The following is a 13790-nucleotide window of genomic DNA, read 5'->3' as shown; positions in this document are numbered from 1 at the left end:
CTATAAGCTTTTGCTTTAAATGATAAATTGCTTGTATAGTAAGGGCCTGTATGCTTTCACTAAGAGGCAAAGCAAATCCTTTCACTTTGTCAACAAGCCATAGAGAATGTAGCTACTTGGAAGACTACATGGAGTAATAATACATGTATTAATATATTATAAAAAATACAAGGTCAAAAAAGTGTGTTCCCATAAAACTGTCCAAGACCAAGTTGCCATGATAATAACCAAAGGTACTGCACGGTAAAATTTTCAAGTGTTTATGTATTCTAAACCACCACACCTTGTGATCCTAATCCTGTTTCCAAGTAAATATTTCTTCAGAAATAGTACTCTATTATAAAGAAATTTTCTTTTATACATCTACAAATGTTATAGAATTAAAATCTACAGTTCTATATCAGAAAAGTCAGTTTTCAAAATGTCTCCTTATTGCCTAAGGGTATGTAATGCCAAGACTGCCTCAGAATAGCTACAGAACTCCAGATCCCAAATGAAAGATCAATGCATTCCTCATACTAGTTTACTCTACTATTTTTCATTGCAAAAAGTTATTAATGAAAGTAATCATGACACGGTCACACAGTTGTATATGAAGAGAAAATGGAGTGCAAAGACCATCATATTAAAAAAAACACAGTTTGGGAAAGAACTTAAATTAAAAATAGAATAATAAGACAGAAATCAGAAAGCCAACATGATATAACACCAAAAGCCACCAATTTGAGGCACCACATGACTCGAATTCTCCTTAATATAACGGGCTATGAAATAGTGTAAGGGCATTATTATAAAATTCAGTTTTTAGTGAGACTTTCATTTTTATAAACAAATATTAACTTTAGAAACCCGTGTTGGTTTCTTACCTGTTATAGTTGCTTTGTTAATGGATGGTTGGTTACACATTGGTGACCGTCTAAGAAAAAAAAAAAAAAAAAAAAGAGTTATAAGCCTGATAAACTCACAAAGTTATTTGGGACTGAAACACACTAGCATAAATAAAGAAAGAGTTCATTTAGTTATTTCTTTCTAATGCAGAAAGGAATTCACAACTGATGCTGAAATCTTTCAGCAAATTGGGAACTTCAGCAGGGATATTTATAAGCTTGTTAAAAACCTGCTTAATCATAGCTAGAGTTTGTACACAGCTTAAAGTTTGGTCTATATACATATTTATTATTCTTACAAGGCTTTCACTACCCACATTCTCTTATATGAGATAAATTCTTAAAGCAAAAATTAGTTTTAAGTTCATTTACTATTTTGCATATACATTTCACAATAATCTTTAGGACAAACAGCGCAGTGGAATCCTTTGCTCAATGATAAAGCTAGAATTTGCTGAACTGACACAGCTGCTTAGGGATGTATGGATGACTGCAAGCAGGGGCTGAATATTCCAACCAAGGGGCCTGGAAATATCTTTGTATAGCATTGCATATGCAATGATAGGCAGTTGTCTTTAGGTACTGAAGTCTTCAGTGAGAAACTGATGCCCTATCCCTGGAGGTGTTCAAGACCAGGTTAGATGAGCCCCTGAGCAACCTGATCTAGTGGGTGGTGTCCCTGCCTATGGCAGGGGGGTTGGAACTGGGTGATCTTTGAGGTCCCTTCCAACCTGAGCCATTCTATGATTCTATGAAACTGCTATGGGAATGAGCTTCCATGAATACTAACTACTTCTAATTTCTAGAGACACACATTTTGGATAAGTGAAATTGCTTCATTATAAAACGTTCCAGTTTAACTAATGTTAATGTTAGCTATGATTCTGTACCAGAACTGGTGAAAGGTCACATTTATAATGTCTCATTATAATCATGAACTACTGTGGATATGTAGGATGTCATTATTTTGGATGATTTCTAGCTCTGGATCATGCAAGTAGCTCACAGTGAGTATAGCTGTATGCTCACTTTCATTCATTTGCACAACTCATACTCTTTGCCTGAATGATCACTTCTGAATGATCTTTGACATATGACTAATTTATTGAAAATCATAGAAATTGCACACACACACACACACACACACACACACAAACCACCCAAAATTTATGCAGGAAGAGCAATGCAAGAGCAGTTAGTAGGCAAGGGGGCTGCTGTCTCAGCTATCGAGTATAGTAGCTTTAAGGGATTAATAAAGTCATTAGTCATCACATGTTTTATACAAGCTTGGTGACACAGACTGAAATTTGTAACATCTAATTATTATTCCTAGTTTACAATTTAAATATACCACGGCAAAAAGTTTAGTGGCCAAAAACTGACACTCACTTGCTGGGTGCCCGATCTTGTAAATTGGTTAATGCAGCAAAGTTATTCCGTACAGTACGTAGGCTTGCCAGCACCTGAAACATACAAAATGGTTTCAGTCTAAATTTCTGCACAGGTGAGACTGAGTTAGCTGCCATCTGCTGTGCTGAAAGAAAAATGGAAGGACATTGCAAAACATAAAAGGTTTCCAGGGTTGGTTGTCTGAAGCCTTTGACCATTACTTAACATGTCTGTAATACAAGGACAATAGTTTATTTCTTTTTTCTCTCATAACAACTCATTATTTGTTTAAAGACAGACTTACTTAAGAGGAGGAAAAGTTTTTCACAAAATACTAAATTCTCCAAAATGACCATAAAAGCATTCGTGTTTGGACGATAATAGCCTATTCAAACCTAATACTTCATACATAAGAAATGACTGCAGATTTTTCCATTTGCAGTTCAGCCCCCACAAACCTCAAAGGACAAAGGGAATGAGACTGTCTAGTCTGGCAGGAAAAATAAAAAGTGTCTCCTTTAAGGGGCTGAATTCATTTGGAGACAGTACAGGAGAACAGATAAAGAGGAAGGTATCACCTGAGCAGGTAGGAAATGCCTGTAGGCACAAATCTACAAGCTCCACACATTGGCAAAGATGATTGAAATGGAGTACTCACTTTCTGGACTTATTTTTATGCAAGACAGCAGCTAGAGGAAGCAGCAAAGTGCCTTCTTTGTATAAGCGGCATAGGCATTCCCCACTGGAGGAGGCTGGATAAATGCAACAAATTTTGCACTATGTAAGGACAACAGGATACTTCTCTGACTGTGGAGAGGCAGTTCAGCTGATGTCAGAGAGGGAACTGTGAATTACTTAACACCAGACTGGGAATGGGAGGAGGCAACAAAATTAATCACTGTGTCTTTGTGGTATTTACCCACTGCTGCTCCTCAGCACAGATTATTCTGGTTCCCTGGTGAACCGGTGCTGGCATTTTAGAGACTAAAAAAGGTGGGGTCTAAGTCATGGAAGATACAACCCTCTTTCCACAGAACACTTGAATTTATACATGAAGTAGAAAGGGGGATGGAGAGAAATGAAGGAAAAGCTCTTAATAGAAAATACTCCAGAGATAACAATCACTGGAGGTAGTCAAGCTATTATTGTACGTAATTCCTAAGTGTGTTGAAATAATAAATTTATTGCCTAATTCATTCCACTATATTTTTCTTTCAAGAGATTGGGAGGCAAAATCGCATATTCTACATTCAGAACTGAATTCAAATAATTATTTGTGCCATCAAATTTGCATGCCCAGGTTATAGTGACAGTAACAAATGTTACTTTAGATGTTTTTAGACGTTTGATATACACAGATGGAAATGTGGCATGAAGTGGAAGAAGGAGCAAGATGTTAGAGCTCAAAAGTTCAAAAATGAAGACACTAAATACAAAGGAAAACTGCTGAACTCTTAAAATATTCTAAAAGGAAAGGATGAGTTGCAGGTGCACAGACAGGAAAGGAAAAATGTTGGGTCTGTTAAGGAAACACACATTTTAGTGACTGCAGGCACTTTTCATTTTTCTTTGGTCAGTGTGCCTGGGTTCTGGTCTATGTGTGCCAGGATGCTGAAATTTCTTGTATGTGCTAGTATTATGGGAAGCAGTGCACTAGGTAAACATATCTATGTGGCTCTCAGAGATGTCTCAGGCTATGAAAAAACATAGTCAGTTTTCCCAGTTGCAGGTTCCTCCTCAATAATCCCTGGTGGACTGAAATTATCTGCGTATTCAAGGTGCACGGAGAACTGGGAGCAAGCACAACTGTAGCTACATGACTGTTCAGTGAGCCATCTCAAACGCATTCATGCTTATTAGCTCCCAGCCTCCGCTGGGCTGAAATGAATGACTGTACCTGCTGCATGGGACTCAGTTTCAGAAAGGTTAGTAGGCTACGCACAATTCCACATGAAAACATGAACCTCATTGAAATGAGTTGCATCTGAACTAATATGATACTGAGCACCTGGGGTCCTGGAGGAAGGAGTGTGCAGAGCTGCCAGATTGCTCAGGCCCAGTTATGAGTGGAAGCTAATGAGCCTAGCTGGACCCACACTCGGGTCCCTGAAGAGATGTGAGGGAGTCCCAGTGCCATGCTCACCACTATTCACATTGTCTAGGTTTTTCCACTGTCTGAGACATTATGAATCCTTCTTTGTCGGAAAGTGGAGACAGGACTATTCAGCTTTTAAGTCCTCCTATTTGTTCTTCCTAAAGGTTAGAAATCTGTTTTGTAGGTCCAGGGATAAAATGGGCAGAATCTGCCCAGCATTCCTGCTACAATAGGATAGTGCATACATATTTTGACACATTCTGCAAAAGCAAGAGGTCCCCAAATAAATATAAAAGATTGTGAGAATGACAACTAAAACTGGCCATTAGCTCCAGAATTCAGTGTAGCCAAAAAAAATGATTTATGGTGTCAAAGTGTAAATATCTATGCATCTGAGATATTAAATATATTAAATGACAGTTTCTCTGTTCACAGAGCTCCCATTTGTGCTTAATGTTTCCAGAGTTAGATCTGTGAGCAAAAAAGCAACCAGTCTGCAAACCTCTTTGAGGTTTAATACCTGAATAGCTAATATAATTTCAAAAATAAAGGTGTATACAGTCATTAGTGGACTTTAAAAAAAAATCAGATTTCTTTGATGATAAAAAATATGGTCATTCAATTTCAAATCACTCAAATTATTTTATTCTGAAAGCTGAAATTCTAATAATTAAATTATAGCAATTTCTTTATATTATCTCCCAGGGAAGCACAACTAATATTATATTTCAGACAATTTTTGTATCTGGTTTACTGAATCTTATTTCTGGTAAAAGTAGTAAATTGTCTTGGGGGCAGATTCTATGTGAGGGACACAGCATGCTGTGCTGCCTACAGTAATGAATGCAGCCACAGTGCCATGGTAATGTGCTGAACAGTAATCAAAAAGCTAAAACTGGAGTTATTACCACCTGGTGGCTCACAGCTGGATGAAACATCCTTCCTGATCAATGGAAGAAAACATGGATATTTTCAAATAAATGGAGCATGCATTCCAACACCTCGTGTCACCAGGAAGCTTTGGCCGTTTACAACACAAAAATGCATGTACATGATGAAATATTGCTCTTACTAAGAAGAGGACATTAAACAAAGCTAAAAGCTGTTTTGTGTGATGTATAGACATTGTACTGGCGTATGGGACAAATTCCTGAAGTCCTGTGTGAGATCCTAATGCTGCTAATGTAACTCAGAGGGATGAGTCCTGTGTTTATCTGCAGATGTAATTTGTGAACAGGCCCCACAAGCATAGGATTTTGCATACTGAAATCATTCTTAGGTAAGGGCTAAGTTTTTCCTAAGAGTCTAATCAGACATCATGTCTCCTCTGTTAGGCACCATTTCTCAAGTGTATATCAATTCCTCTTATGTTGGGGAATGTGATGTGATAGCTCACCCTCTGAGTGCTCTTTCTCCTCTCCAATGCAAATGAAAACAGGATGATTTAAACCACTGCTAACAGGGTTTTGCATTGAAACAGTAAAAAAAATCAAATAATGTTTTACAGCAACTTGGTGCAACTACTCATGCTCCAATTGCCAAAGCATGTCCATCCATGCCCACAGGAATACCAAGCTGCCCTTGAAACAAATAGGGTGTTTTGTACCAGGTGAAAAAAGCCTGGTGTAACACTTATTGTTTTTCTAGGCATACTATAACTTGTCTCATCTATGCGACATAATTTGTAATAAAATTTGTAATAAAATTCAGATAAAAATGAACATAAACTCAACTAAAGTAAGTATTGCATTTTTTGACCATCATACAATTTGTATTTTTTCTCTGCTTAAGAGTTAGTGTTTTTATGTTTCCTGTGGAACTAATGGAACCCAGAAGTGGTTTTACTTTTTTTTTTTTTTTCCTTTTTGTTTGTACTGTAATTTCTTCTCTTTCTATTATTGAAGTATATTTACCATTTGGGAAGTCGTAAAGCATAGTTAGAAAAGGCCCAGACTCAATCTATTCTCTGCTAATAAAAGATGAATGTAATCTTCAAATTAAGGTTTCAGTCAACCAGTGTCATATATGAAGACACTGTATCTGAACTGTAATGAAACTGAAATGAATTGAAAGGACACCAAACTTTACCAGTTAAGTTACACCACAATTACCTGTAAATAAATATCCATTGTATGCAACAGACCAAAGCAACCTGTGTATTTAGACTAAAGTTGGACACATTATTCTTATTTGAAATTGTCGTGTGTCTCAATATTTCTCTTTCCATTCACCTTCAATCACATATGACTTCCAGATTTATTTTTTCTGTACTTTCACTGAACTAACTTTCTTCCTATCTATTACAGGGTACCTATCATGAGTTCAAGGAATATCAACATTAATTTTTCATACATGACAAGACAGCTCTGCTGCTAAAAATCGAAATTACTAGATTTGATCTAAATTATTGAGATTTTTGATTTGATATTTTATAGAACATAAAATCTTAAAATAAAAATCAAATAGATTTGATTTTGTAAAAGAACATAAGTATTCTGGGTAAAACTTATCTTGCACCTAAAAATTACCTTGTATTGAATGCATAAAAAAAATCGTAAGAAGGCATTGTAATTGTAAACATCAGTATAATAAGAGAACAAAGGTTTGTCTCCATCATGACTGTCTGCTACAGTATTTGAACACCCTGCAAGCTAACATGTTTTTTGTGTTCTTGCACTTCACCTTTTCAGATAATTGAAAAAAAAAAAACATTTAAAAAGATATAGAGCATACAGGTATAGATAATAGAGTCAAAGGTATATGAGTGTTTGTTTAGGGAGGTTTTTCCCGTTTCATGCAAACAAATCTTATGTAATATTAACAGTGGAAAAGAACTGTTTTGGCCTCCTGGACTTTAAGTTGCAAGATCATGTGAGAAATAAGGCAAAATTGTGCCTACCTGAGCGAATGGTGTCACAATCAAGTCATCTCCATGTCTGAAAAAATGAGCAGAGTTGTTAGATATTAGTGAAAGTCATCTCACTGCTACTACTTTAACAGAGAGAAAATGAGGTTTTACAATGCACTGTGGGTTACTCCACGTTTACTCTTCAACGGTTACACACTACTGTTGCTTCACAGATTCTTTTGAAAAGCAAATACTAAATTAGTTATTGCTCAATTACCTGTGTATCTATGGGACAGCTGATGAACCAACCAGTTTCTGCACAGCTTTCTGGGCAGGTGACTGCATGGGACAGACCTGCAGAGATTTCATCCCAAAGGACAAAAGGAGAATACTGAGAGCGATTACATTAAGGGTTGCTAGCAGGTTTGTGAGCAGGGGCCAGGCGAGTAACTGCAGATGACTGGGCAGTGCATCACAGACTGAAAAAACCTAGTAAAACTTTTGCACTGACTCACAATCATGTAGTTACAGGGGGTGTAACCGAGAGTGTGCTGTTGCTGTGGCAACCTCACCACACCACACTGGCTGACGTAGAGCAAGGTGTCGGGATGACGTGCTGTAGCAGAGAAGGGAGGCAGGAAAAGAGGGGTTTCTTCACTTCTGTGCTGAAACACTTGCACAGAGATGTTGGCTTATGCTGTGAAGTTATTCCCACTTGCCTCATGAATAAAATATTGAAGTTGCACACAAAGTGCCACGTGTAGTCACATGCAGGGCTAAGGGAACACTGGACAACTGCAGGAAGAAACTGATGGGAGACTGAAGCATGGATATCTGCCCAGCCTCATCTGAAATGTGTGGAGAGGGAAAACTTGGAGTTTTCAGTTATCATATCTAGTAGACAGCAGCAATCAAGATGAAAAGAAAATTTCCAAACACAAAAATCTAGTATGACTGTATTTTCCTGCAGTGAAATTGCCGTGATAAGTTCTAAGCTGTATTTGGACCTGAAATCATTCAGCAGAAATACCATTGCTTTGGTGCTGTTTTCAGGTTATTTTTCAAATCAAGGTCTAAGGCATTTCATGATGTTTTCATGACCCTATGAAAATGAAAAGAGCTCTTCAAACTAGCTGGTCATTAACTCCCTTGTTAATGCCCTGGGATGATTCATCATGTCTATAATAACCAATTGGATTTGGTTTCATGAGACAATTAAAGCCTCTAAGTTACTCCCATGGTGCCATGTTTCTTCTGGTTTAGTGTGAGGATCAGGTTTACACGCTGTCCAGTCAATTGGAAAGTTTTCACCATATCCCAACCACTTCTGCATAAATGTCATTTAATGAAGCATTCTGACAACAATGACTTCCTCAGGCAGCCAGGGAGGAAAATCCTCTTCTTGACCTTCCCATCAGAAGTGGAACTGAATTTTTCTGTATTCCTGATAAAGCAAAGAACTAGGAAAACCGATGACTCTTCTGTGGAAATTAAGTATGGTATACGTAGCATTTAACACAGATTTTCAGGGTAATGGAAAGATCAGACCTGTTCCTTTTTTAATCCTGACTAAAAGGAAAGAAAATTGTTACTTATAGTCAGGCTGATGTAGTCTTGGCAAGTATACCTCCACAGCAAAAGTGCATGTCACATCCTTTGGTAATAATTTACAAAATAAAAAGACTGTCATTTCTAATCAGCATTGCTTAATTTGTTATATAGCTACACAAACCGTGGAAGAGTAAGTCATTAAGCCAAATGTATCTTTTCCTTTTCTATCATTCTTCATTTAAATAGCCATAATGTAAACATGTACATTACCTCACTTCCATAAAAAATATATTATTTGTCTTCAAGTTATGTGAAACAGTATTACCTGCTGTGTGACAGCTGGCTTACCTTTTCCTCAGTAAAACAGATTTTTTTCCCTTTTTAAAAAACGGTTTTTCTATTTGTGTATTAGTTAGGATCTCCATTTTCTCTTCCCTTGTTTTTTTGACAAAGAGGCCCAGCTATGTAAAGCAAGGAATTACACCTTAGTTATCTGAATGGCTTCTGCAAAGATTGAACTGCCTAAAGCCTCAAGTGAGTAATTTGACTTCCTCACATCTACCCACTGTATCTGTTACTCAGGTTGTTCAGGGCTAGATGGTGAAGCATCTGAGGGGAAGACGTATGAGCAGCAGCTGAGGTCCCTTGGTTTGCTCAGCCCAGAGCAGAGCAGGCTGAGGGGAGGCCTCATGGCGGCCTGCAGCTCCCTCACGAGGGGAGCGGAGGGGCAGGCGCTGAGCTCTGCTCTCTGGCAATCAGTAATTCACTGTCTAAGCATCAGTTGGCAAAACTGTGAAAATAGGACGGTCCTTGTTTTCAACATCTGTTGAAGGCTGCTTTACTGGAAGTGGTATTTCATTGCTCTTCTTAATTCAATGGCCCTGTTTGCCATTCCTTGAATGTTGAGGCACTTTTAAGAGGCAATAAGTACACATTCCTGGACCTTCTTCCATGTATTTTTTTTTTTAAATATAAAATAGCTTCACTCCACTACTGTAAATTTCAAACTTCATACTACTTAAACTTTTTCAGGATAGCATTTCACTGGAGAATATTGATAAAATACTGTGGCTAATTAGAGGAGACATTATTAAATGTTAATTTAATGCATTGGAACCAATCCAGGATTTAAATTTCATATTTCAAATACCCCTTCTGTCAAGAGTAACAATTACAGAAATTGTCATTATTTGGGGAAGGTGTACTGAAAGCACAGATATCCGCAGTTTTCACAAAGTAGTTTAGCATGTGCCAGACAAACTTGGACAGAAAAAACAATTGCATAGTGTGTTGAGTAATCTTCAGTCCACATTGGGTGAGAAAATCTGGAAAAGGTGAGAGTGTTCAAAAAGGGAGCAGAAGTGTCCAAACTGGCTGTGTTACTTTTTGTACAGAAGAGCAAGAACATATTTAATCAAGGTGCTATCATTCTACAGCGTACTGAATCAGGACACTACAATTTATGAGTGTCCTGCTATTTTCTTTTCTGACGATATGGAAGCTGATAGATGATTCTGTTTGGATTCTGGACAGGATAGTGCCACACACCTATATACAGAGGCAACAAGAGGAGTGTAAAGCCTATGCAATATATCACAGGCTTATAAATTCAGACAGAGCTGTTAACCTTTACGGTTAGAATAAATTCTTCACATCACTGTTAACACAGTTAACTAGAATGCCTGGCATAGTTGTTCATATGTTCACTTCTTAAAAGAAAGATAAATTTGAAAGTAGGATAATTTTTCACATAGCCAAAAATTTTAAACGATCAAATTAACCACCACAAAAAACTAACAAACAAACAAACATACAAAAAACCGTTAAACCACATAACACTCCACACAAGTTGAAACAGTGTTACATACAGTCCAAATTACCAATAGTAGACCAAAGATTATATAAAACATTGCAGGTTATTCGCCATGTTAAAATGATGAAGCATTTTTCTGGGTTTTGTTTCCTAACATTTCCTACAGGACATACTAGAACTTTCCCCATATAACCTGTGATGGTCCCCACTCTGGAGAAGACAAAAGAGTACCATGTTAAGTCAGAAGTTAGATGTGTATGTTCAGATGAATGTTGCTGAATACTAAGTACACAAATTCTGCCTTCCATTCCTCAAGACTGGCATTAATTTGTTTCTTCTATCCCGATTACAGGATAGCAATTAACATTGCCCCCAGTAAAGAGGAACTTAGAGTTATATTCATGGACAGACAGACAGAGAAGCAGGCAGGAAGATGAATTCAAGGACAGATTTGCTAAGTGCCTAACCTTTATTTCTTAATTAAGTTGGGATATTTTAATTTAATCATCTAATAATAGGAGTAGCTAGGGAGATATTCTGCAGACCTGCTAGGATACTGTTAAAAAAGATAGGGTGTTTTATGCAGTCAGAAAAGAGTTTAGATATCCAGTAAGGCAATATGTGTCCCAAACCTTAGACAACACTAGGAATGTGTCTGCACTTGCAAATGTGGAGCTTGCAGGGAGAGTCCTGAATAAGATTTATCTTCAGAAAGGCCATAATAAGCTCAAGTTAATACACATGTGAAGAACACCGTGAATGTTCTGGAGGACATATATGATGGAAGTAAGACATAAACAGGATACATAAAAACACAGTCTAAACATAGGAGAGTATATGGACAAAACATATTTACACCAACTTGACACATAACTTTTTAAAGACAAGATACAGTCAAAATGACTGCAGCTCCCAGAAGCACACAACAGGTGCAGTGGTTTGCACAGCAGTCTTTGGCTTTGTTTTGGGAAACTTCAGGATTGTCTGGAAACAAGGTTCAAGAGCACTGGGGATGCCTGGCAACCCATTGAGAAACTTGAGGGTACACATTGCTTTTAGACAAGGACAAAGTAAGGAGAGCCACAATGGTGTGGGACTGAGAAAGACCTAGCAGCTTCTGACAAGTGTAATTAAATGGCCTTGACCTAGGGTGCCTGGAGTTTTTGTTGTAACTGTACCCTGACTAGGGAGGCTCAAGCATCTCTTGAAATGCTGTTTGGGAGGGGCCTATGTGACAGCCTGCTCCAGTGCATAACCAACAAAAACAGTCAACAGATGCAGCAGTCCACAAAGAAGATGCCTTGCAGTTGAAATTGGATTGGTGTAGCAGCCTTGGCTATGGTGGCGACACACGACAGGCCTATTTTGGCAGCAGATGTTTGAACAGACCTCCTTGCTAGGTGTAGGCATAGATGCAGACAGAGCTTCAGAGGGCAGGTGCAGCCCTCTGAGTCCCTGGCTGCAGAGTGCCTGGGGCTCCTTGTCCTGCAGAAGGTGTGTCCTACTGTGGAACTGTGCTGTCAAGTGGAGGAGGTAAGAGGAAGGGGGCAGGCTGTGGGACATCAGGTAAGATTAAAAGGAGACAGAGAGGATATTCTCTGAGGCACAACTCAAAGCGCCTCTGACTCCAGCTGTAGGACAGAAGCTATCAGTGTCCACCCCCAGTGCTGAGGTAAGTGTAACCTCCAGAAAAGGGAAGGATGGAAGCTGGTGACTTTTGGCACCAACAGAAAGGCTCACCTAACTGCTTACAGGCATAAAATAGTTTCACCACCCTCCATGTTGAAGAGGAGCCAGATGTGCCTACTAGCAGTAAATCTGGTTCACCTAACCCTAAAGCAAGCAAGGCTACCAGGAAGAATTGGCAAATCATTGTAATGGGTCACTCCCTGGTACAGGGAACAGAGGCACCCTTCTGTCAGCCTGATTTATCAGCTAGGGAGGTTTGCTGCCTGTCCAAAAGCCCATATCCAGGATGTTGTGGAGGCATCGCTGAAGCTGGTCTAACTCTCTGACCCATTTCTTTTATTCTGTGTGGGCACAAATGATACTGATAGGGCAAACCTGCACAGTACCAAAACTGGCTAGAGAGGTCTGGGGGCAGTAGTCAAGGGGCTAGGGACCTGGGGTGGTGTTCTCAGTCCTGCTGGTGAGCAGAAGGTTGTGAGGAGGAGAGCACTAACAGTACAAGTCAACAATTGGCTGCAGAACTGGTGTTGACAATGGGGTTCTGGGTTTTATGAACATGGCACCCTATTTGCAGATCCCCATCTGTGGGGGAGAGACTGGATCCACTTCACTAAGCAGGGCAAAGATATTTCTGCTAATGGGATGGCTGACTTCATAAGGAGGGCTTTAAACTAGGATGGACAGGAAAGGGAGAATGTAAGCAGCAGCCCTGTGAGGGAGTGACGGACAGGGTTGCTGAGCAAGGGGCATGGGGTGATGAGACAGGGAAAGATCACAAAATCAACAAAATGGGGCTTAAGTGGTATCACCATCTGCACTTGCATGTAGACCAGGAAGTTCTTACAAAGCACTATTATGGACAAATCTCCCAAGCCCTTTCTTGGAACCTAACATGCTGAGGTGCCCCTTAATATCATATACTAATGCACACAGTATGGCTAATAAACAAGATCAGTTAGAGATGTGTATGCTTGCAGGGCTATGACCTTGTTGGGATCATGGAGATACCATGAGATGTCTCCCAACAGTGTAGTGCTGTAATGGAAGGATAGGATACAGGCTCTTTTGGGATGACAGGCTGGGGAGATGAGAAGAGGTTGTCGCCCTCTATGTCAATGAGCAACTGCAGTGCATGGAGCTCTGACTGGGGATGGACAATGAGCTGACTGGAAGTCTATGGGTTAGGATTAAAGGGAGGGCTAGGTTAGGTGAATTGTAGTGGGGGTCTCCTACAGGCCACCTTATCAGGGAAAACAAGCGCATTAAGTCCTCTTACACAGACAGACAGGAGCAGCCTGCAAACTTGAGGCTGGGATTTCAACCACCCTGATATCTGTTGGATAGACAACATAACAGGGCACAAGCAATCCAGGAGGTTCCTGGAATACATTCACAATAACTTCCTTCTGCAAGTGGAAGAGAGACTGCAGAGAATCTAATGAAGGGCTGAAAAAATGATGAAGGAACCTGTCATATAAGGAGAGAGTAAAAGAGCTAAGACTGTTTGCCCAAGCAAAG

At 39.2% G+C, this 13790-nt stretch overlaps 1 protein-coding gene across 10 annotated transcripts in view; it reads right to left on the bottom strand.

Moving 5' to 3' along the window:
* Positions 1–13790, bottom strand: part of PDE4D (phosphodiesterase 4D) — a 636407-nt gene that overhangs the window by 105246 nt on the left and 517371 nt on the right. For 9 of the 10 annotated variants that reach the window (XM_083816167.1, XM_083816168.1, XM_083816163.1 and 6 more), the window contains 3 exons: positions 7271–7307; positions 2277–2350; positions 867–916 (listed from right to left, as the gene is read on the bottom strand). In XM_083816167.1, coding sequence (XP_083672293.1) covers positions 867–916; positions 2277–2350; positions 7271–7307 — 161 coding nt within the window. The remainder of the gene's footprint in view (positions 1–866; positions 917–2276; positions 2351–7270; positions 7308–13790) is intronic. The other variant, XM_083816164.1, reaches the window with a different exon arrangement.

The sequence above is a fragment of the Anser anser genome, assembly GCF_964211835.1.
Source record: "Anser anser genome assembly, chromosome: Z".
Lineage (NCBI taxonomy): Eukaryota > Metazoa > Chordata > Aves > Anseriformes > Anatidae > Anser > Anser anser.
The sequence above is the reverse complement of the archived record's forward strand: the minus strand, read 5'-3'. Positions and strand labels throughout refer to the sequence as shown.